This window comes from Dicentrarchus labrax, unplaced genomic scaffold (genome assembly GCF_905237075.1).
Source record: "Dicentrarchus labrax unplaced genomic scaffold, dlabrax2021, whole genome shotgun sequence".
NCBI classification, from domain to species: Eukaryota; Metazoa; Chordata; class Actinopteri; family Moronidae; genus Dicentrarchus; species Dicentrarchus labrax.
This window is the reverse complement of record NW_026136719.1, coordinates 28,562,385-28,586,274: the sequence shown is the minus strand read 5'-3', so window position 1 is coordinate 28,586,274 and position 23,890 is coordinate 28,562,385. Positions and strand designations below refer to the sequence as shown.

At 41.6% G+C, this 23,890-nt stretch overlaps 1 protein-coding gene across 4 annotated transcripts; it reads right to left on the bottom strand.

Annotated features, from left to right (window-relative positions):
* Nucleotides 1-919: 919 nt before the first annotated feature.
* eprs1 (glutamyl-prolyl-tRNA synthetase 1) lies at nt 920-22,284 on the bottom strand. Of its 4 annotated transcripts, none has more exons than XM_051379015.1 (35): nt 22,114-22,284; nt 20,528-20,612; nt 19,728-19,827; nt 19,358-19,651; nt 19,064-19,158; nt 18,824-18,950; nt 18,504-18,696; nt 18,223-18,394; nt 17,875-18,108; nt 17,589-17,673; nt 16,955-17,014; nt 14,241-14,261; nt 12,417-12,527; nt 12,183-12,319; nt 11,872-12,079; nt 11,669-11,781; nt 11,426-11,543; nt 10,839-11,039; nt 10,564-10,752; nt 10,065-10,310; nt 9,350-9,586; nt 8,992-9,222; nt 8,648-8,910; nt 6,925-6,976; nt 6,552-6,761; nt 6,279-6,351; nt 6,028-6,107; nt 5,090-5,191; nt 4,768-4,923; nt 4,315-4,512; nt 3,908-4,081; nt 3,563-3,723; nt 2,469-2,547; nt 2,312-2,376; nt 920-1,908 (listed from the first exon to the last, which is right to left on the bottom strand). In XM_051379015.1, the coding sequence occupies exons 1-35, from the start codon at nt 22,154-22,156 to the stop codon at nt 1,758-1,760; spliced, it is 5,064 nt and encodes a 1,687-aa protein (XP_051234975.1). In that variant the 5' UTR covers nt 22,157-22,284; the 3' UTR covers nt 920-1,757. The 4 variants fall into 4 exon arrangements, with proteins under 4 accessions (XP_051234975.1, XP_051234977.1, XP_051234978.1 ...); XM_051379017.1 differs by lacking the exon at nt 22,114-22,284 and adding an exon at nt 21,041-21,148; XM_051379018.1 differs by lacking the exon at nt 10,065-10,310 and having other exon boundaries at nt 22,114-22,283.
* Between the last annotated feature and the right edge of the window lie 1,606 nt (nt 22,285-23,890).

Here is a 23,890-nt window from a genome sequence, read left to right as displayed (position 1 = left end):
GCTTTCAATAAGTACTCTTATTTGGACAAGTTTGCTTACTTGCTTGCTTACTATGGTTACTGTTTTGGTATTTTCCTGTTTACTGTTATATTGCTTATAGGGAGACTACAATAATTTAGTATAGAATTATTTAGTATAGTTCAGTATAATTAGTATATTTCAATATATATCAATTTATATAATTCAGTTATAATTTAGTATAATTGGTAGGCTATAATTCAGTTTAATTCAGCTAACATGCATGCTTATTTCTTCATATGCAGGGAATGTTTATACTGGTGTCATATGATTTTCTTTTCTGCAATATTCATAATTTTGTACTTTAGTACTGATGTTTATATATATAAGCGTAAACCAAGATCCTCTTGGGCATGCAGGGACCAACAACCCTGGTCATGCAACATTTCCCCTGCTTCCTCTTAATTTCAAAAAACTGTTTTCAGAGGTGCTTGCTTACGAAAACACATAAAAAAGACATTTTCAAAATGATCTTGACAACTGTGAATATTGTCTAAGAGGCTACACATGTGCCAAGACAATGCCTCCATCCTCATCCTGTGTCAGTGCTTTGGCAAGCATTTTGTCTTTTGCACTTCACTGTGGAGCTCAACTGACAGTCACACATGCCAACAATTTTATTTTGAAAAGAAAGGATGTGCCACTTTTTTATCTATTGGGTAGACAAGGCTTAGCATTATGTAACTGAGGAAGCTTGCTGTACAATATGCATATGCTAATTCCACCACATATATGTACAATGTTGACCAGTTCGGTACAGCTGCACAATCTAATGATTTCCAGTACAACACCACCACTAATACTAATACTAATGCTAATAATACTAACACTAATAATCAATGACCAACTCATTCTGCACCTACACCCATCTTTATCTAGGATGAAAAACCACACAAGACAGTTGGCCATGGAAATTACTTTATTATAGACAACTTGTAGAATTCATTAATGGGCGTGAAGTGGCAGAAGGCTATATTACAGGCTATTAACCACACACAGCTCATCAAAGCTTTAGTCATTTTGGCTCTGGCAGATATGAGGAATTTGTATTAAGCTGTGAACCATGAGCCTCCTACTGTACCCAGTCGTACAGAGAGAGGAGGGCTGACAATAACACCCCAACTACAAGCCTGAGTAGCTGCAGAGTTCCTGAGACAGTTTGGCTGCAAGAGATGGGACTGCTGGCAGGCAAAGAGTACTTCCCCTCCCCCACAGACATTTTTTTATCAGTACTTGTTTTTCAAGTTTTCAAAAGGCCCAAACCCATTTAAATCAGAATGTTGAGAGAAACTTAAGGGAAAAAAATTGATTCAGGATTGGTTTCCACAATCGACCAGCTGCTTTGACCATTTTACCTACCATGTTTTGAAAAGACATTTAATATTTGCCTGGTTTCTGGTGGTACTTCCCACCCTAATACAAAGCAATGCTGGACAGTGAGTGTTCTTTTGATGTGGCCTATAGAGAGTTAGCAGCCTGGTAGGAGAGAAACGGGGCTAACGGAATAATGAGAGAGTAACGGAAGAGTAAACAGATGCATTATAATAAGGTTAATGTATGTTAAAAAAAAAACAAAAACAAAAACAGCATATTCCCAGGCTAAATCCCACAGTCCAGTCACCTCCATACCCCTTTTACCCAAGACAACTACAAGAGATCAGTAAAGAACTAGATGAGAAAGGGTAGGGAAGCCCTTTTTGACTACGATGTTCATCCTCGTGCTTCAGCAGAGCAGGTCTTTAGTAGCTGCGTCCAAACAGGGTGTAGTACTGGGCAGGCTCCTTGCCGCTGACACACATCTGACCAGGCTGCGGTGTCTTCAGGGGGGAGAAGGGGATACAGAGGCTCTTGGCTCCCATGGACGGAGCTCCAGGCTCCAGGTCCTGGTCCCTACAGGAGAAGAAGACAACACAAAAATGTCTTTACTGGTTGAAATTGAAGCACTCAAAGCAAAATGAGGTGAAATTGGGCAGGAATAACTAAGATATCACATTTTATATTTTCCCAATATGATGCCTGATCTGAATGGGACAAATTATGATAGTACCGTACAAATAACACTGACTGAAAAAATCTTGAATATATGCATCTGAAATGACTCAATTGAAACAGCAAAATGTGATCCCCCCCCCAGCACCTGCATAATGTGACTCTGCATATTTATTTCTGATGGACACAAATATTTTTCCTATCTGTATAGACAATAATGTGAGGGACTATGTTGTATTTTGCTCCCTCAAAAAGTTGGGCAAAGCACAAACTCTCATGCCAGACAGTTACATGTCGGACGTACTTGGCAGTGGTTTTCTTGATCCAATCCTCGCACTCAATTCCTCCACAGAACGGGATCTGGACAATCTATCGAGCAAGAAAAAATTGTTATCAATCATTTGCTCAGGTAAGGACAGACAGTAAAATGGTTTGTGCTGAGTGTGGGTTGTGTTACTCACCTTGCCCTGGTCCAAGTCTTTCTGGAACTGTTCCATTGTGTCTGCAGCCACCATGTTACTCTTCAGGTCATCTGAAGCTCTGACAAACACACACACACGTAATACATTTTAATCAATTTTCTTGTATGTTTATGGACACCATGTAAGCATCTATTCTTATTTTTAACACAATGTTGCCCCCAGCTGGATGGCAAACGGGTTGATTTTTAATCTGCAATAACAGAGGGGGCAGTGGAAATTGGTGAACACAGCTTTGACAAATGGTCACCTTTTAAGTTGATATGGTGAACTTGTTAGCAGTTGCTTCACACATCCAGCAGTTATATGCAGCAACATTATTAATAATTTAATTTCTGGCTATCTGATGATGAATCCAATAATCACTTGCTTTTAGCTCTCAACCAACTCATGAAGAAAATAAATGCTAAATGCTATGCCGGTTGTGCACACTGGGTTTGAGAGCTTTTTCGTTGAAATGTGGCTATGAAACAGTGACAGTGAACTGAAACAGTGAAGTTGTGCCAGACAGCTAAACAATGAGCTAAATCTCACTATAAAGCTCTGAAAAGCTGTTGGGAGCTGCAGAATTGGTTGATCATTGTGCTGAAGTTCACCACTATGTGTCAGGTTGCCTTTTTGCTAGAGATGATCAGTAGTGCAGCTATCCTTAAACAATGACAGCCGAAGCACTGAACAATCTTTTGACATTAACAACCCTCTGTATACTATATACGGTCATACATATATCAAATATAAGTATATTTCATTACATTAAAAACAACTTCCAGCTGCAAGTTCCATGTGAGGATTTATGTAATCTGTATGTGTGAGTAAGGGTCCGACAGGCAGACATGACTCCTGTTTTCATATCTGTACATACATTTTTCTATCCCATGACACAAAAGCCCACAGTAAAATTCTTTCAGTGGGATTTAGACAATTGAAACCGGTTGCAATTGCACTTTTTCCACTTACTACAACAACAACAACACATGCCTTTTTAGTAGTAAGTTGTACTTGATTGCTGATATGTCAAGTTATAATAAGCTAAGTATAGCGCATGTCGGACCTTAGTGTGTAGTGTTGCATCTTACTTCTTAAACAAGCTGGTCTGAATGTCCTCCAACATGGCGACCAGCCTCTTCTCCACCTCAGCTTCTGGAACTGTCACCTTTGCGCCTGAGTCTCTCCTCACTGCGACACACTGACGCTGCTGCATATCTTTAGGACCCACTTCAAGACGGATAGGAACTCCCTGGACAAGAGACACAGAAATACACAGATGGAGACAACAAAGAAAGAGAGAAAAAGCTACTGTCAGTATCAATGCTTTCACAACAGTTTTGGCTGCTGTGACTTTTATCCTTTTTTTAAATTGTTGCCTATTAGACTTTATTAAGTGCCACCACTAGTACTATTATCATACTATTACTGCTAACCTTGAGTTCCCAGTGGTTGAACTTCCACCCTGGGGAGTAGTTGTCTCGGAGGTCAGTCTTCACCCGGACGCCAGCATTCAGCAGCATGCTTTGGTATTTAGAGCACTGGGTCAACAGTGCCTCCTTCTCCTGCTCTGGTAGGGAGGCAGTGATGCCACATGGGATGATGACAATCTGGAAAAGCAAAGAGACATTTTTACTATTTAATGATTGCTATTTTTCTGCAGTGTCTATCCTCGGCTGGCTGTTTGTTCTTTACTTTTAATACATCCAAAATATAAGAATAGAAAAAAAGCATGCTTCTTGTGCTTAATGGGTATGTTATTTCACATTTATAAGTTTTAAAAAAGATGAACATTGTCCATCAAATACAGTGTCTCTGTGAGAGAAGGAGTGTGTGTGTCTACCTGCAGGCAGGCCACCCTGGGTGGCAGCACGAGTCCCATGTTGTCTCCGTGGACCATGGTGAGGACACCGATGGTCCTGGTTGTGATACCCCAGGAGTTCTGGAAGGCCAGCTGTTTCTCACCCGGCCTCTTCGGATCCTCAAACGTGATCTCAAACATCTTGGAGAAGTTCTGACCAAGATGGTGGGATGTAGCACCCTGAGGAAGCACAAAGCAATGCCAAAGGCGTGCTGACTTCATGGGTTGTTGTTTTTTTCAGACAATGCAATGTTTACTATGTTGTAAAACATTGAATCAAATCAAGTAAAAGTAAAAAAAAATATTGTTTTGTTTGTTTCTCTGCAGCTCATCATCAGTGAGCATCAAAGTTTTATCTATTACATGTAATATTCTGCTGACCTCATTGTGAATGGACGAGAGGATCAAGTGAAGTATTCCAGTTTACTACAGTACCTGAATGGCTCGGCCGCTGGCAGAGATGAATGCCTCCACAGTAGTGGTGTAATCTCCTCCTGCAAACTTCTCCTTCTCTGTCTTCCTCCCCTTCACCACAGGGATCGCCATTAGCTCTTCATACACCCTGGCGTACAGATCCAGGATCTGAAGCACCTGCAAATATACAAAGTGTAAAGCAAACAGAGACTTACTGCTTTTTTGCAATACAGCATAGTTTGGACGATATCACTTTTCTTGGTACTGTATAAGTACTGCACTATTATGCATCTCAGCCAATACAATAGAAGGGGGCTTGTGGTAGCGTTGCCAGGGCTGTTACCTCCTCAGCTGCCTCCTCTTTGGTGGCAAATGCTGTGTGTCCTTCCTGCCACAGGAACTCTCTTGTCCTCAGGAAGGGCTGGGGGTGTTTGAACTCCCATCTCTGAAGAATGGGTGCCAGAAAGAAAGAGGTAAGAAGAGAGAAGACTGGCACCCTTAAGTCTTTTTATATGTACCAATTTTCTTCAACAAGCTTGTAATTACAAGCCCCAGCGGGGAAATCCGGTTGTTGCAGCAACACAACGACATACATAGGTATAGAAGGTACAAGAAAGAAATAACAGAGGTAAGTATAACTACTATAGGAAAATAATCCAAAATATAAACTACAAAAATACATTTGGAGCAACATTACAAGGTAAAGAGACAGTGGTATGAGTAATTGCTCTAACTCATTGTCTCTGGTCATGCTCCAAGCAACACAGTGATGGTCCAATGTGCTATCTGAGACAGAAAAATGATGGGTTTGGAACTGGAGATGGACACCTCATCTTTGGCCTCCCAAACAGAGTTACAACAATAACCAATAATAACAAAAACAGTAAGAGACTCTACTGTATTCTGAAAAGTAGCAAAAGTTCAAGGCTGGCAGAGAGTGCTGTTAGACTTAGTGCCATTAGAGTACCTTGCTTGCATATCACATTCAATACAATTTGGAAACCCTATCTGTGTTGTGTGTATGAATGTCATTTCATACACACAATTTCGTAATGTACCCATCTTCTAGCTGTTGTACAAGTAAAAAATAAATATATTGCTTTATTAGATATCCCTGTACACAGACGAAGTGAACATACACACACGTTTACTAAGGGCAGAACAGTCAACTTTTATCATTCTAAAACCATGCTGACAAAATGAAGGGACTGTGGGAGAAGCTACATAGAAAAAAAACAGTAGATAAAGATGGTGTAGGCATGGCTGTAGGAGGATACTGACCACAACATTACACCACTGGTTGAGTTTGATTGGCAGGTCTCTGTGGGACTGGACCCATTTAGCGTAGGCAGGGTACATCACTGAATCAGAACAAAACAGACCAAAGTTTCATACCAAACATAACAGAACAGCAAAAACAAAACCATGATAAATGTCTAAAAAGCTATAGATGTTGTATACGCTGTGTGTGTGTGCCTGCATTTATATAATCAGTTTGGTCTTTAAGTCAGAAAAAGAGCTGTGGTTCAGACCTGTCTCACTGGTGGGTCTGACAGCAATGGGCTCTGCCAGCTCAGTCTTTCCTGACCGGGTTACCCAGGCAACCTGACAAAGGGGACAACAGCACCATTAAATAATTATTAACGACATATTGTTCATTCATTCATTATCTTCTTGTTCCAGTCAAATACGGTGGTCATTTTATTTATTTATTTATTTTTCTTAAATGGTGGAACACATGCTTTTTCCCTCCATTATGTCATTTTATCCACGGAGGACATCATAAAAAAAAATATTTTTTTTACCTCTGGAGCAAAGTCTTCAATGTGGGACTTTTCCTTCTCCAGTGCGGCCTGAGAGACGAACATGGGGAAGTAGCAGTTCTCCACACCCAGTTTCTTAATCTCCCGGTCAAAGAAGTCTTTAATGGCCTCCCAGATGGAGTAGGACCAGGGCCGCAGAACATAGCAGCCGCTCACATCATAGTACTCAATCATCTCCGCTTTAGTGATGACCTGGAGGGGAGGAGCAACGTTACATATAAAGGGGAATTTTCTAACAAATTCCAGGAAAGACTGGACTTCTGTTGTCCAGTGTTTGTTTTTCTTTATCGTTGCTTTTCTAAAAGTAGAAAAAGGCTTAATTAGAATAAAGGAGACCTGTGTCTATTTAACTCACCTGAGAGTACCAGTCAGCCAGGTTCTCCTCTTTCTTGGCCTCCAAACCCAACCTGTCAGGAGACAAATTAATAAGTTAGTATGGGGCAGTATTTTTATTTTGTTATTCACACATTTTTATCAAATATTTTGTTTGAAGACATCATGATTTTTTAAGAATTGGTGATGTTATTTCGGAACCAAGCAGTTTGTTTTACTATATTTCAGTATTGTCTACATAACATGTTTATTATGCTCTCACTCAAAGAACTATTAGAATACTACTACTTCTACAATGAAAGGCAGGGGTGATTAAGAACTGCCCGAATACAGTGGCAGAGCGATCTGGGAAATGATCACAACACACACACTGACAAGTCAGGTCATGCCTGATTAGTTTGTCTAGGTGCAGGTACAGGATAATTCCTGAGTGCATTAAAACAATCTTAACAAAACAGAGCCATTCCCAGTCCAGCCAACCATGCAAATCAAAGCTCACATCAGCAGCTATAAAGCCATCAAACCAGCTTCTTACTGCTAACTGACACAACAGAGAGAGAGCTGCACTATAAGGGCAATAGCATAATCCCCATTATTATGTCAACATTATCCAGATTATTCATTTTTATCTGAGGAACATATGTTTTCATTGTACTTTTTGCATCTTATATGAAGACTTTTGACATTTTCAACTTCAGCAAGTCTTCAGAATGAAAAAGTCCACGGGTGTTGATGTGCCAAATGTGTAGAGAGAAACACATGCTGAATATAAATATTTATATATATTAGTAGTGCAGCACAATCATAGAACAATCAAATATCATCCTTGGGGCTGACAGCAGATCACAAGCAGATGAAAAACACACCAATCATTTAAGACTCACCAAATCTGAGCACAAAAAGAAAAAAACAACTCTTCAGTCGTTAAGCTACAGAGCCAGAGAGTTGTGCTTACAGATGGTCCATCTTCAGTGTCCAAGAAACAAATCCAAGTATGTGCTTCTGTCCCCACAATGTTCCAGTATAAAGGCTTAAAGGCTAAAATATACAACTCATGGCAAAGTCAGGTCTGAATAAAACTACCCATCAACTGCCAGTCACTGTGTGTTATGTGGTAACAATTTAAAACCTACACACAAAATAATGCATCTAGCCAAAGAAACATATCATTTAAATAGCTATAATTCACTCAAAACAGAATTCGGAGGGGATGGTTCAGTAAAAGGCTTTTTATTGGCTCACACACTCCGCTTCCAGTCCATTTCAGCCAAATCATTTTACGTACAACCCTAACCGCCATATGATCTCGCCATGCATCTGACTATATCCATACAATGTTCTTCAGTCTGCTGAGCCTTGCTCCACATGCAGGATGAGGGAGAAATATGTCCACCAATCATTATAGTTAGAAATATCAAAATAACAGTATGATGTATGATAGGAGAGGTTCAATCTGCACTTACAGAGAGAGACAGAAAGAAAGAGTTCAAAGTAGCAAAGTTGACTTCAGATGCAAAAAGTAAAATAAAATTTTGTTCCTCAATATCCCTAGAACAATGTTCACAGTATTTATTCTAATGAGGATTATCATTTTAGCTGAAATCTGGTAAAAACTTGCCATTATGGAGTTCTATTTTATACTGAACATTGTGCTGGCTGGTAACGTTTAAAATGTTTCATCATCATCATCATCATCAGGATGTACTTCTTCACCTCTCTCCTTTCATCAGGTTCCAGTCTCTCACCGTGTTTGTTTCTTAGGTCCTTGACCCTCTCCTGAGCCTCCTGCTCCTCCTGAGGCCTCTTTGCCCTGGCTGGCTTTGTCTCCTTTACCCTTCTTCCCTCCTCCTCCTCCTTGTTTCTCAGACTTGTTCTCCCTCTCCTTGCGGTTTTTATCCTCTCCTCCAGTGGCCCCAGCAGCGGCCACTGGTTTGTACTCTTCCCCAGTGAGTGTCTTGTACTGGGTCTTCAGGTCCAGGAGAGTCTTTATGGCTTGATCCACCTGGTCCTGAAATGGAAGGACAGTGGTTGTTTTTGTCCCTCCCCAGTACTAGTTATATTTAATGCAACTCTGTGATTGGTTCCTTACCTTGGGGGCCTTCTCAGACTTTAACTTTCTCACCAGCTCTCCCTGTTGGGCCACCTGTGAGAACAGTTCCTGGGCCTGCAGAGAAGAGCTGGACTGCTTCGCAGAAGAGCTGGACTGGGTCTGAGCAGGGCTACTTGTGGTTTGTAATCCTGGTTTGTAATCCTGTCCGGTCTGCTGTTTATACTCTGCCTTTAGTGCCAACAGCTGCTTCACTGCAGCATCTACTTGATCCTGATGAACAGCCAGCATGAAGAGAACCAGTTAGTCATAGCAGCAGGAACAGCTGCAGAACTATTTAACTATAAAAAAGACTGTGGAAGCAGGGAAACACTGGTAGCAGATGCATATGTTGTCTCACCTTAGAGGCCTTTTCAGTCTTCAGTTTCCTGACCAATTCTCCCTGCTCAGCAACCCTCTCATAGAGGCCGGTGGCAGCTGCAGGGGTAGCAGCAGCAAGGGCAGGGCTGGCGCTGCTCTGGACTGGGGCGGGGGCTTTCCGAACTGGGGCCGCTCCAGGCTTGTACTCCTGGCCTGTGATCTGTTTGTACTCTGCCTTCAGGGCGAGCAGCTGTTTCACTGCTGCGTCAACCTGGTCCTGGGGAGACATGGACAAGAATACTGTGACTCAATTCGCAGCAGTTTTTCTAATCCTGTCAAGGTGCTCTAACAGAACATGTGTATAATTAACATATCAATATAATATATGTCAAAAATATTAATATTGCAATGAAATGGAATTATAAAAATCTTGATACCAAAAAATCACTCATTTAAGAATTTAACTGATTTTCACTTTCAATAGCCAGGCAAGGATGAGCGAGTACACTATTACCTGTATCTGTTCAACCAACTAAATTATCTGTATTTGTATCTGTACTTGGAATGGGCGTGGCTTAAATTGTACATGGGTGGTGCTTGAACCTGAAGTGGGTGTGCTTATTGAAAATTCTTAGGACATGATCTAACCATGTTTGAGATTCTTTCTCATATGTTAACAATTATACTTTGAGCTTATAAGCACCCGTTTTTATTTGACATGTTTTCACTACATCTCTACTGTTACATCGGAATACCTTGGGGGCTTTTTCAGACTTCAGTTTCCTCACAACCTCCCCCTGTTGTGCAACACGTTCATACACGCCTGAGGGAGAGGAGGAGGAGGAAGAGGAAGAAGAAGAGGAAGAGGTGGTCGCAGGAGAAGGAGCAGAGGAGGTGGGAGTGGAAGGGGGGGCCATCCCTGGTTTGTAATCCTGACCGGTCATCTTTTTAAACTCCGCCTTGAGAGCGAGGAGCTGCTTCACTGCTACATCAATCTGGTCCTGGTACCATCAACAAACCAGCTTATTGTTGCAGGAAGTTAAGGATAAACTTGACTGGCATGCAAATGACGTGGGGACATGGAGCAATGACTGGAGAAATCATTTGGGATACGAGCAAGCAACTAGACGAACTACTCTGGACGCGAGAATTCACTGGACAACGAATGAGGACACGACGGATGACTTGGGATGTGAGTGCTGACTGGACAAACAGATGTGGAGATGATTAGTAATTGGACAAATGTCCGGGTACCTTAGGTGCCTGCTCTGCCTTCAGTTTCCTGACCAGCTCGCCCTGATGAGTAACGCGGGCGTGTGGACAGGAGGTGGAGTCTGTCTGTGTGGTGGGCGGAGCTGGAGCAGAGGTGGGCGGAGCTGGAGCAGAGGTGGGAGGAGCCATGCCTGGTTTGTAATCCATACCTGTCTGCTGCTTGAACTGGGCCTGAAGAGAGAGGGAAGAATGAGATTGCAAAACATTGGAATAATTAAGAGTCTTTATTTTGTTGCTTTGAATGACAGCTGACCTACCTTTAGAGAAAGCAGCTGCTGAACCGCCTTGTCCACTTGGTCTTTAGGAGCCTTGGCAGTCTTAAGCTGGCGGACAGTTTCACCTTGTGCTACAATGCTCGAGAACAAGTCACCGGCTGAGGTGGAGGCAGGCGCTGGGGCGGAAGCTGGGGCAGAGGTTGGGGCAGCCTTGGCAGGGGCAGCCTTGGCGGGGGCGGCAGGCTAAGACAAGAGGTAAGACAGATTTAAAGATAGAGAGGAAGAGCAAGAGCAAGAAACTGAGTTGAGGTACCAGGCATTGTTTCAGTTTTCAATGTTTTGTTTACCCACTTTCTGTACCCAGCCCTAGGAGGGTACCCCGTCTTTATTATATGCCTGAAAATCCCCTCCTATTTTACAGCTAGTGGATGCCCATCATAAAATCAGATTAGTGTCTAAATAATCAACAAGCTGACTTAGGTGAGGGGCAGAACACTGACTTACAGTTTAACAAGATTCAACTGAGTGCAGCCGTTGGCTCATTTAAGAGGACTTATATAATCATAACAAGTCTGACAGATAAAATGTAGATAATTGGTATTAATATAATTAAAATCAGAAACACTCACTGTGTTGCTAGAGGCCTGGCTCTTGCTCTTGTCCTTGGATCCAGCAGTTGGCATCTCCTTGACATGACCATCGGGAATGTAGAGCAGGACACAGGGACTCTCCTTACAGCTGTTAGGACTGTCGATATTAGACACAGACAGTAGGATGATCAACATGGTTAGACAGCAGGAAAGTGTGATAGTACTGGAAGGATCTCCATCAACTGGGGTGGTTCAAACGTATAAAAGGTCCTTTCCCCTCACCTGACTGGCTCATAGGGCTGGTCACAGATGTAGAAGCCCCGTCTCTGGAGCTGGATGATGTCACCTTTCTTCAGGTTCTTCAGGCAGGGATCTCCAAGCATCTTCTCCTCCAACTGAGAGAGTGAGAGTGAGACAAAGTCAACAAAAGATATAAAGGTGACCAGCAAATGTCTGGGAGGTTAAAAACACACTAAAGAACAGACCTTGCTGTTTTTATTAATGAACTCTTTGAAGTCGTCGTCTTTGGCGATGACTGCTTTGGAGATCAGAGGCTGGTAGTTTATGCAGATGGTGGGCAGCAGGGGGGCACTGTTTGTCTCAGCCAGCCATGTGATCTTTGTTGTCTTCTTGAAATCCTTGTTGTCCAGGTTCAGACGAGCCTCCATGGATACTACCTTACCATCGGCCCCTCTGAGGAGTGAGAAAGAGTGAGTGGAAAAACACAGCTTAACGTTAATGCAGCGCCACGTTTCTCAGCAACAATATGGATCTTCTTAACAATGAGCCTACACACTTGTTGATTTTGGTGATGATGAGGTTGCCCCAGTTGATGAAGGTGACCATCTCTCCCTCTGAGAACGTCTCAGCATCGGCTCCTTCGACCAGAACTCGAGGTCCGTACCACACTTGTTTCATGCCCACTTCTGTGTTCTGGATGGACACAGAAGTTGAGTGTTGTAGGATTTAAACAAACATACGGAATAAAGCCAGTTGGATAGAAACTGATTGAGAGAGAGAGAGCTCTAACCTTAGGGTGTTTGGCCACTTCCTTCATCTCCTCTGTAGCCTCTTGGATGGAAACGGGAACCACATAGGAGCTGGACAGAGCTGTGTACCTGGGAGCTACCGGGTCAATAACCTAACACACACACACAAAGACACACACACACACACAAACAGGTCAGTAAAAGAAAGGGCAGACTAGTGCTTTATAACAATTTCCACATTCAAAATGCTGAGTAATGAAAGGACAAAACAGAAAATGATGCAACTTTATTCAAAAACCGTTTCCACCAGAAAAAAAAAACTGCTCAATGAGTGACACAGGAAGAAAGTAAGAAACAATAAGAACGACGAGTGGAGAAAGAAAAGTTGATTTCATGAGTGAATCATGATTGTATGAAGGTATGGCAAACAAGCTTTTCTTCAGCTGCTTATTCAGCCACCATCCACTTTCACTATTTTACCAGCCAGCTGGAGTGTTTACAGGAGCCCAAAGATAACTGAGGATTAGCAGCAGAGTATTAGCAGAAACAACATCATCCCAGCAGGGTCAATGTTGTTTAGGTTATAAGAGAAGATCCCAAAGAAGCGTTGGTGGATAGTTTTACACAAACTACTTCACAGCGCAACGGAAGTAGACATTTTCAGTAGGCGAAAGTGGGAACAATAATAGTCCACAGTTCTAACAACAATGGAAAAGAACCAGTTGATAAGCTCAGTTTCCACAGATTAACTCCAAAACCAGACACACTTCAAACTAACATTATCTTCAAACAAAACAGTTTTATTAACTTATGTCCTAAAGGTGGCATCAAACGTATATCTGTGGTAATGACTGATTATTACAGAAAAAAAAACATGTTAAAAGGTCTTAATCAGTAATTAGGACAAAATGCCAATTATCTGTGCAGAGCAATTTGGCAATGACCTTTGACCTCTTCAGTAACAGAGGGTGTGATGTTGGTGCTTTAGGAAATCAAGTGTGAAGCACTTTTGAAATCTCACATGAATAAAAAATAGTGTTAAATGAAGTGGATATTGTCAATAATTGAAGAGGAAAAAATCTCAACTGCTGAGTCAAAAAGCTGCAACGGACAAAAGGACGGATGGAATAGATGCTAGGAAGACATGAAGGGAGGAGGTTTTAACATGATATGAAGGTCTAGTTTCTCTGGTCTGAACTGCTGACTTTTTAAATATATTTTACAGTTTATGTAACTGGTATGTTTGAGACAGATTTAAAGCTGTATTTGAAAAATCTACCAATCTTACTCCCTGGGTTTAAATCACAGAAGGGCTGCAGAGTGGAGCATCCTGTCCACTCTGAGTGATACATTGCAGTTACACCGCCCACCATGTTTACTTCAGTCAGTTTAAATCAGTGAGGATGGAGAATGGTAAGTGATGAAAGCAACAAACGGGTAAAAAAAAAACATGATGTGCAAGAGAATAACACTGATCCCTTGTTTTATCATATTACTAACTATACTATTTTACTTTTGTGCCAAGATAGAAGATGAGCTTTCACATAGAGGACAAACCACTTCATTAAATCATGTGATTACGTCTCTACTGCGTCGTCCACAATTAGATCAGAGGTCAAATTTTAAACAGCACCAGGGAGCTGGTGGAGTCTCCAAGTGTCCTGCTAAAGGACATGCTTCTCAGACCTACTGTTACACAACTCTGCTGCCCTTTGCTTTTTAAACTACTAGGATAGATGATTGATGATAGATATGTGGCTGGTAAAATAGCGGAGGTTGTTGGCAGATTTTCAGACAAACCAGCCCATGGTGAAAGCGGGGAGGAGGTGGGTGAAAATGGGCAAGAGGAGGAGGTGGAGGAGTACCTTCAGACAGCTAATTGGCAGCTTGGAAACAGAAGAGTGAGATGCTGTTTAATGTCCGATACAAGGAGGGAGGAAGAAAGAGAGGAAAGAGGTAGAGACACATTTACATAGAATGGACCGCTTACATAATTTCCCCTCGCCGCTTTTTCCTCGATACAACTGTTACAACTTCCTGTTTTGTTTGTCTCTTCTATTTCCCCTCTGGCTATGCCTCAAACAATGCTTTTTACTCTTGTATTGAGAAAGCACAATGCTGAACGCAATCTACGATTCTCGCCTGTTCTGAGAATGTTTTTTATCTTATTGGCAACATCATCCACCAGGCGACAAAATCCCAACCCTAAATACACAAAATGGATAAATAAAATATAAAGTAATTAGATAAATAAATTAAAAATAATTCTTTCCTCTGGGGATCTAATGATAGTTGATGATGATGATCTGTATGTTTTCTGTTGCCCAACACGTATATACATGGGATAGTCATGAAATAAAACAGAAGAGGAGAAATTTAACGCCATTATGAATTCCACTGCTTTTCTTGCCAAGACATGCCCTGCATAGCATTCAGGCACTAGGACTGGTTAGGCGCCAGTGCTCGTCAGGTGACATAGAATGCTTATTTAGAAAAGCTTCATACATAGGATAAATTGTGACAAAATCCAAGTCTAGCTAGGAAGTAGTGGTGGATGAATGGGTTAATCACAGGGCCTGTAACTGGAAACTGGGTTTCAGTTGCTGGTGAGTACAGTTTTTTGTTTGTTTCTTTTCTTTTATTGATTTTTTTATTTTTTTTATTATTATCTTCAGCTTTCAGTCGCAGTTTGGTTATGTTTGGGCAACAAAACCTCTTGGTTAGGTTTAGGAAAATATAAAATTTCACAATGTTAACCACATGTTCGACAGCCTTTCTGGCAGAAAACTTGTCGCATGAGAGAAGCATGGGCGCTTGGGTAATCATGGCGCTTGAATGCTGCAGAGAGCCTGTCTCACCATGAAAAGCGGTGGGATCGATAATAACGCAGAAATCTAAGTACAGCACGTCTTGAAAGTCTTGAAATGTTATTAACATTAGCTTGAAATTGCAAGGACTACTACTGCAACTGATTTAAATAGCAGCACCTGCAGAGATACCAGATTAAAAGTCATAGATTCATATTTAGTGACTTTATTGCTTTAATCTGTTGTATTCTGCTGACATGACTTCAAACCTGTTTCAGCTTGAGCTGAGTCAGTGAAGCTTTATTATGGCTTTTTCTTGTGTTTTGCAACATATTTCAGACACAAATGTAATCAAATACATTTGTGGCTATTTGCTAGTAAGGCATGTGTGACACCAGTAAGCAAACTGTCCATTAAACAGCCACAGAGAACAATAGTTGAAGACATACATGACTACTTGCACCTAAGAAGTGTATAATGAAATCTTTAAAATTCCCCAATTAACATAAGAGCAGTGTATTAGGTAGAGTAAGGAATGCAGTTCTTGAGCCAGCGCAGGAAAGTGAACAGGTTTTGGGAACCACTGAGACATACTACAGTGGAAACTATTTTTCATTTGGTTTGTTATACCTGAGTTGGACAATCTAAAATAAACTGTGAATAACGTCTGCTACCACATTTAAACATGAGCTGCTGTTGCAGCAACTTTAAATATTGGCAAGTTAACGTGAAAGAACTCTGGGGGCATGAGACTGTCTGAAGAAGGCGGGGGAGGAGAAGTTAGTTGACCATGCATATGAAGCCCTTTGCAAAAACAGAAGCAGCTGTTCCTAAAACTCAACCTAACATTGACTGTCAACACTGCTGTCCAATTGTGTCACTGATGCATCCTTACAGCATGTATTCAACTCCACAAATGATGCAAGACTAGCCCGACACTCGCTTTTATTTTAAACTAAGGTCTGAAACTCTTATTTGTTCTTTTCCAGGCATTAGATATGTGTGCTGTGTCTAACCACCTCTTCGCTCTCCGTTTATGTACATTTTTAAACTATTAGCTTCACACCTTCTACTTGACTCTGAGATGAAGCAGCAAGTGCCAGCAAGGAAAACCACACAGAGGAAGCAACACTGATGTCCAGACAGATGGAATTGGCTGAGACAACATGAATACAAACAAATGTGGGACATGAAATGAAGCAGCTGGTTTGGTTTTGAGGGTTTCAGTGTTATTGGGAGTGATATGGAGGGTGAGGGTGGGGTAGGGAGGCACGAAACCAGGTAGCAAATTAAAATGTTTAACAGAATGAGAACAGCAAAGCAGAAAGAAGCCATGCCAGCAGTGAACCCGCAGGCAATTCTCTGAACCTCTGTCAGTGAGGTTTGTGTCATATTCATTCACTATATCCCCTCTTTCTCTAACATAGAAACTAGGTCAGACAAACTTAAAATTAGCTCCTATCCTTCAAAAATAACACATTAAATGTCAGTATATCAAAGTGTTCTGCAATTGTATCCTACAAGATACAATTCAACAGTCTGATTCTAAGACTGCTTCAAAGTTGAGTGATAATAAAATGTACGATTATATCATGTCTTTAATTTAGAGTTTGACACAGTCAGTCGTCTACAAAGGGACCATTAGGCAGATTTGAAATGATTAGTTCAGTTATTAACTGAATGTCAGGAACATTTTTATCACCATTCAAGTATACAGCTAGGTTCAGACAATCAGGCGTAGACATGAGATGACTAAGAAGAGAAAAATGTACCTTCTTATTGAAGGCCCAGATCTTGTCCCACTCCATGTTCACCACTGACCTTGATCCACCCTAGAAAGCGGAGGGAAAAAGAAAAATAAATTTTAAATTGATACAGAATTGTGCACTCCATGAATACTATAGGTAAGCAAGAATCGAGCAAAATATGAAATCCTTAATGTTGACATTCAAATACAAGATCAATATGTGAGCAGATTAAGGCATTTTTAAAACTCATCATTAGAGGCTATGTTGAGCTGAATTAAGCCGTTTTTAAGCCGATCCTTGTTTTACGTCAGCTGTCACACAGGTGTTTTTACTCAAGAAGCTTTCAGCACAGTGCAGCTGTTGTCAACTCTCTCCGCTGTCCGTCTCTCCTCCATTCAGCTGACTTCTTGGTCAGAGGCGAGACAGAGAGCGGTGGAGAGCTGCACACTCTCAACGTCACTGTATGTGCACAAAAAGCTCCACGAACGAAAAGCAAATAAGACTAATTTATTAATGTAATCCACGCAAAAGATGTACAGACGACGAAAATAAACATTCAGCAGAAACATTCAGCAGAATACGTTTGTTTAGGGTTTGTTAGGCTTTCGCATAGCCTGCTTTGTTTATTATTTATTTAGTATTAAAAAAATATATGTACCTGGGCTGCTATGAACTGTTTCAGACCCTCAACAGTCATTCCTCTCCTCAGGACTCCTCTGACAGTGGGGAAGCGAGGGTCATCCCTGGAGGACAAGATAAGAAAAGTCAAAAGAGAACATGGGGTTGGGAAAGGGAAAAATGTCAAGGTAAAGAGAGGACGGGGAGGAAGATAGGGGGAATTGGGGGACAAGGGGAAGGAGGTTGTGACAGAGCACAGAGAACTAAGTAGTAGAAGTAATAGACACCTTCCCGGATTACTAAACGTCAGTCACCATTAAACCTACCATCCGTCAACGTATCCCTGGTCGACGAACCAGGTGAGCTTTCTCTTTGACAGCACTGTGTTGTTGAGGTTGAGTCGGGCGTACTCCCAGATGTAGGGCTTCCTGAGGCGCAGGGCTTCAATTATCCAGTAGAACTGCTCGTCACGATCGTGGTACTCTGTGGTCCTAAGAGCGTGGGTCACACCCTCCAAACTGTCCACAATGGGACAGGCAAAGTCATATGTTGGGTAGACTCTGGAGGAAAAGAAGGGGACAGTTTCAACAACAATTAGATTTTTTAAATCACAAATCATTACAACTGATAGTCTAGCTCGCCCCTCCCTGGACTTTAAAGTCAAAGTCAAGTACTTGTAGGTGTTTCCAGTGCGAGGGTGGGGAGCGTTCTTGCAGCGGAAGAGGGTGGGGTCTCTCATGCAACCGTTGTTGGAGCTCATGTCCATCTTGGCCCTCATGCAGCAGGTCTGACCAAACTCTGTCCCAGCTTTCATGTCTGACCACATCTTCATGTTCTGTTCCACCGCTACACAGGAGAGAGAAGTTGCATATTGTGGCCTCATTAAGTTTAGAAATGTGCATGTTGTAGCTTGAACATTCACTTTGGTAATCATGTCATGTTTCCCCAGGCGTACTGTTATTTCTGCATTTGGACTCAACACGCTGTTCCCTCTCCTGCTTCATCTGCTCAGGAGGGGTGTTGTCGATGTAGGCCTTGCCCTCGGCAAGCAGCTGTTCCGCAAACCCTATTATGGTGGGGAAATGGTCACTGGTGTAAGTGAACTGGTCTGGATGGATTTGGAGCATGGCAACATCTTCCAGGATTACCTAAGTAAAGAAATGTGTAAATAAGAACCCAAAACCTTTTTGGCCTCTTGTTTTCATCTGATGAATAAAGACAGTACTGTTTCTGGTTTCTTAATAATGGTGCACAACTCACATCACAGTATCTTACCTTTTCAAAGTCCTCCTTTTCTTTCTCGGGGTTTGTGTCGTCAAAGCGCATGATGAGCTTGCCTTTGAATGTGACCTGGTAGTGCTGGTTGAGCAGAGCAGCCTTGGCGTGGCCGATGTGCAGGTATCTGGCCACAGAAAGACAGAAAGATGGTCCCTGTTAAGAAAACTACTAAACTCCTAATGCACACTCTAACAATATATAATCTGAACTTCTCCTGAACTCCAGATCAAGCCTTACCCGCTGGCCTCAGGGGGGAATCGAACCACCACCTTGCCCATCTCAGCTCCTGGCAATTCCACAAACTTGCCAACATCCTGCTTCTTCTCATCCGACTGTTGACCAGGGACAAAAAAAGGACAGCTTGAAATTTTGTGTCATACTTATTCTGTTACTTTTCTCCCCACCGTGAGTTCCAGTGAGGTCAGATTACGTTTCAATAAAGTGATCACAAACACAATAATCCACCAATTAATCTCAAGACTCCAGATGTTATAAAAATAAGATCACATCAGTTTCTGAAATTGAACTTACATTGGATTTGCTCATTGGAGCTTTCTTTACAGCATACTTGTTGCCCACAGCACTGAAGGGAACCTGTGAGCTCAGGAAATAGAACCAGCGGCTGACATGGGAGAAGGATTTGCCCTGGCTGGGCCATTCCCCATGACCTTTGAGGGCAGCCCAGACAGAAAGGTCAGCCAGGGTGATGGCATGTCCGACCAGGAAGGTCCGCAGGGAAAGGGCCTTATCCAGTTCACCCAGTGCCACAGCCAAACCAGGCTGACCACACAGACGCCGAGCACTGAACTCCAACCAGTGGTCGACCTGCAGATAGCACAACACCATCTCAAATATCGAAACGATTACAAGGCATATCACACACACAAATAAAGGTACGCACCTCAGTCTGCTCCATCATGTTGGCTCCGTAGAGGCCAAGAGCGGGAGCCACCCGAGCCAAGTACCGGCTGATAGAGTTGGTATCATTGAACTGGATTGCACTTAGGAAACGAAAGAGAATGTAGAGTTGAGATAAATGAGTAATAAGCAGGGGTACTCAACTTGCTTAGCCTGGGTGCCACAAAAATGACAGAAGGCCAGGGGCCAAGTTAATAACCAAACATTAATAATATTTTATCAGATAAAATGAATAAACATTATGTTAATGTACGTCAACGCGACAGAAGTCATAATCTTCTCTTTTCTTCTGGTACTACCAGGCTGGACCGCTGCACTGAAGCTAGAGTGAGTTGTTTTGGCTCAAGATGATGTCTGATATCAGCAACCTTGCATACAGCAACTGACAAATTATATTGTGGTTTATGACTGATATGAGGTGGCAAAAAATAAAGGCAAATTAATTTGTCCATTTTTCATTGAAATGACTGTTTTCATTGCCAACCTTCCAACGTTTGCAGTCCTCACTCATCTGTGACTGGCAAATCCAGTCACAGCAAACCAAGCATCACCGCTACTGCACACTATACAGAACACTGACAGGCTAATGATGGGACATAATTGAATATTTATTTACTAACAAACAAACAAACAAACCAATTATTTTTATTGTGAATCAGAAAATGCTCCCAAGACCACCCAGTACCCTACTGCGAGCCAGATTTGGCCCTGGGTCTTAAGTTGAGTATCATTGCACTGAAACAACAAAATACACAAACTTCACATAATAATTATGTCACTTACTCTGAGACTTGAAGCCGGGTGTCTTTGCCTTCCTCCACTGATACCTGCACGCTGCTCTTCACATGCTCTGCAGCCAGAAGCGCCCCTGCAGGACGGAAGACATGATTTCAGTGTTTGTTAGGGTTTTGTTATGAGTCTGGGTAAACATGGCTTAACAACCTAAACTGGCTTCAGTCAGAGAAAGTGCTAGAGTAAGTCAAGGGCAACCGGATTCACTTCAGACATTTAGGTTAGAGAACCCGTTGAACTGGTCCTGTTATGAAAAACGCACACAGCAGTGTTGTATGTTTATCTGCTCAACATATAATCTTAACTTTTAAAAGTTTAAACAGATGATAAAAAAATAAAAAGCTAAATATAATTTTCTAAAAGACTAATACTCTGAGTTTTGATGTTCACCTGATGTAGGCTAATGTTTGTCAAAGAGATCACAGAGATCTTGTTCCTCATTCTCTCAGCTTTCCTGACAGTTAACAGTCGACCATATAGGTTTAACAAAATATATAGTTTTACTTTTATTAGTCCTGGTAGTTGTGTGCACCAAAACAACAGGCTGCCTTTAACCCCTCTTCCCAGGAGGACTGCTGGTTCTCAGCAAATGAAACAGAAATCAAGAGTGCAACCATCAGTGTCCATCCAACAGTCCACGTTGCAGCCGCTTGCGTCAGCCTGCTACCGTCTATGACGCCGTTTACCGAAAGCTACACATTAGCTTATCTTGGTACAAAGTATTGACACTAACCACCGGGAAAAACCCCTGTTCTTTGTGTAATGAATGGTGACATATGAATAAAATGCGTTGTAGATACAGTCTAACAACATTTAACATAGCATACGTCTAAACACAAAGCACCCAGCTGAGCTAACCGGGGTTAGCTAGCTAATGTCAGCCTGTACTGGTCATGATGTAATGTCATCATTTGTCCGTGTGTCGTTTCTAAGTTCATAAAGAGTGTATGGATACATGTAAACAATGTTTATAGGCAGTCCACAATCAAGGCTGAGTGGAAGAGTAAAGTGTGAGGTAGCCTGTGTGCACATGTTGTGGTTTGGTTTGTCTGCCACGACTGCAACACATCGCTAGCTTGTTAGAGCTAGTGCTACCTAGCTATCCTCATGCTAGTGTGCTAGTAACGTTAGCAAACTGAAACACGCCCATTTTAACTTATATGGCCACACAGTCACACCAATTTTAATTCATATATAACGTTAGCTCAAGTTACAGAGCTTCTTTGCTAAATAAACCACTTCGCAATCGTTTCTTCGTGTCTATTCCCATATTTCGAGTTAGAAAGATCCGCTATTTAATTCAACTAACTGCACATTATTCAACAATTAATGCAACTTTTACTTTTAATATCGCCTCAAAAATGTATCAACTATGAAATGTTGAACTGGTCCAGTGTCTGCAGGTTTCCTGGCTCTGCTATCTGTATGTGATTATACAAGCAAACATCAAAGGAGGAGTTTACAGTCTGAGTTTGTTTCATTTAACAGGATGACACGTAACGGAAGCTAACTTCTAGTCCTCTACAGTCAGAGCATGCACACTCTCTGAAGAAGTGTTTATTCAGGCTCTCACTCACCTAAGGGAGGATTGCTTGTGTTGATGGTGAGGTTTAACGCCATACTGCGAAAGTCTTCTCACTATTTAATAGACACACAACAGCAGACAGCCAAGACGACTCTCCACAACAAGTACCCCAAAGCGGCACGGCTCGAGAGCACACTCTGCACGACTGGACGAACAAGATCTTCTTCTTCTGGTGGGACTGCGGCAGGGATCCAGCCTATTGGTGCACTACCGCCACCTTCTGCTCCGGAGTGTGTGTGTGTGTGTGTGTGTGTGTGTGTGTGTGTGTGTGTGTGTGTGTGTGTGTGTGTGTGTGTGTGTGTGTGTGCATATCAGCACCATCAGCTATTCCTGTTTATGAATAATGAATAATGAATAATGAATACTCCTCTGTGTGTAGGATTTAGTGACATTTAGGTCATTATATACAAAAGAAAACATACATATGAATATTACTATATATTAATATTGATATATATACAGCTGTCAGACTATTTAACTTAGCAACCACATAATGTAGCACTGTCTGTCTCTGTCAACACTATTTAATATACTATTTGCACTACTAGTACTGTACAGTTTCACATACATATATTTATAATTATATAATTTCCTAAACACAAATATTAGACCTGTACTGTATATTCATATATGTTTACCAATCTATACTGCCTTATATATACTTTATGTCCAGTGCAATTATTTATTTGTATACCATGCCACTACCTCCTGCTGTAACCTGTGCGATATTCCATATCAATCCCTTCTGTGTAAAGAGCTGTATATAGTGTACATGCAACTCTTATTCTATTTTCATTATCTTGTATTTTTCTATTCTATTTTTATTTAATGTATATTTTCTTATCGGTTGTGTTATATTTGGAGCTGCTATAGTGAGTGAATTTCCCCAGTGTGGGATCAGTAAAGTCTGTCTTATCTTATCCAAATATTATATTCCATGTCTGACAACAGATCCTCCTAAATGTGGACGTTAAAAAGGGCCAGCGATATCCTAACCAGTGCTCTCTCACCCATGCCCAGAAATCCTTTTAATGTGAATTCCTGCACCCTTAATTCCTTTATTTTTCCCCTCATCATCTCTCTCTCTCTCTCTCTGTCCCACACCTCCTACAACTCAAAACTATATGCTCCACTGACTCTTCTTGCTGGCATCCCTCACATAAGCCTGTCTGATGTTTCCCTACCATTTACAGAGTTTTGTTTAGTGCACAGTGCCCCAATCTTAACCTTGAAAATCACAATTTCTACTGTTTTGTATCCAATGAAACAAGATATTCTTATTTTGTTTTTTATGACTGCTAACCAACAACTTATTGGTGTAACACTTCCACCAACCGTGTGGGAGTAAAACAATAATTACAAAAAACAAAAAAATAAATAAAACAATCCTTCTGCACTGCATCGTCCTTGCATGTGATGACCATCATATGGCACCAGCATGGTCGGTAGTTGCTGTTGCTGTTGGCATTGGAGCAAATGTGCAATAATGAAGCTTTTTTTAAACAACTTCCACAGAGGCAAGCATTGCAATGGCAGAGAAAATACATTCAAAGTCAAGTGGCAAGGTTGTAATATAATTGAAGTCTGTTCGGGCTTAATGGGGTAGGGGTGACACCTATGGCTTATGACTTCAATAATTATTATAATGACATATCAGTAGTAATAAAAACGACTGGGCTCTCAGGCAGCTGCCTCCAAGGGCACCCACCTGTCTTTACCTGATGGTAAAATCATTAAAAGCAGTAGCTATTCTGAGCATTTTCTGATGC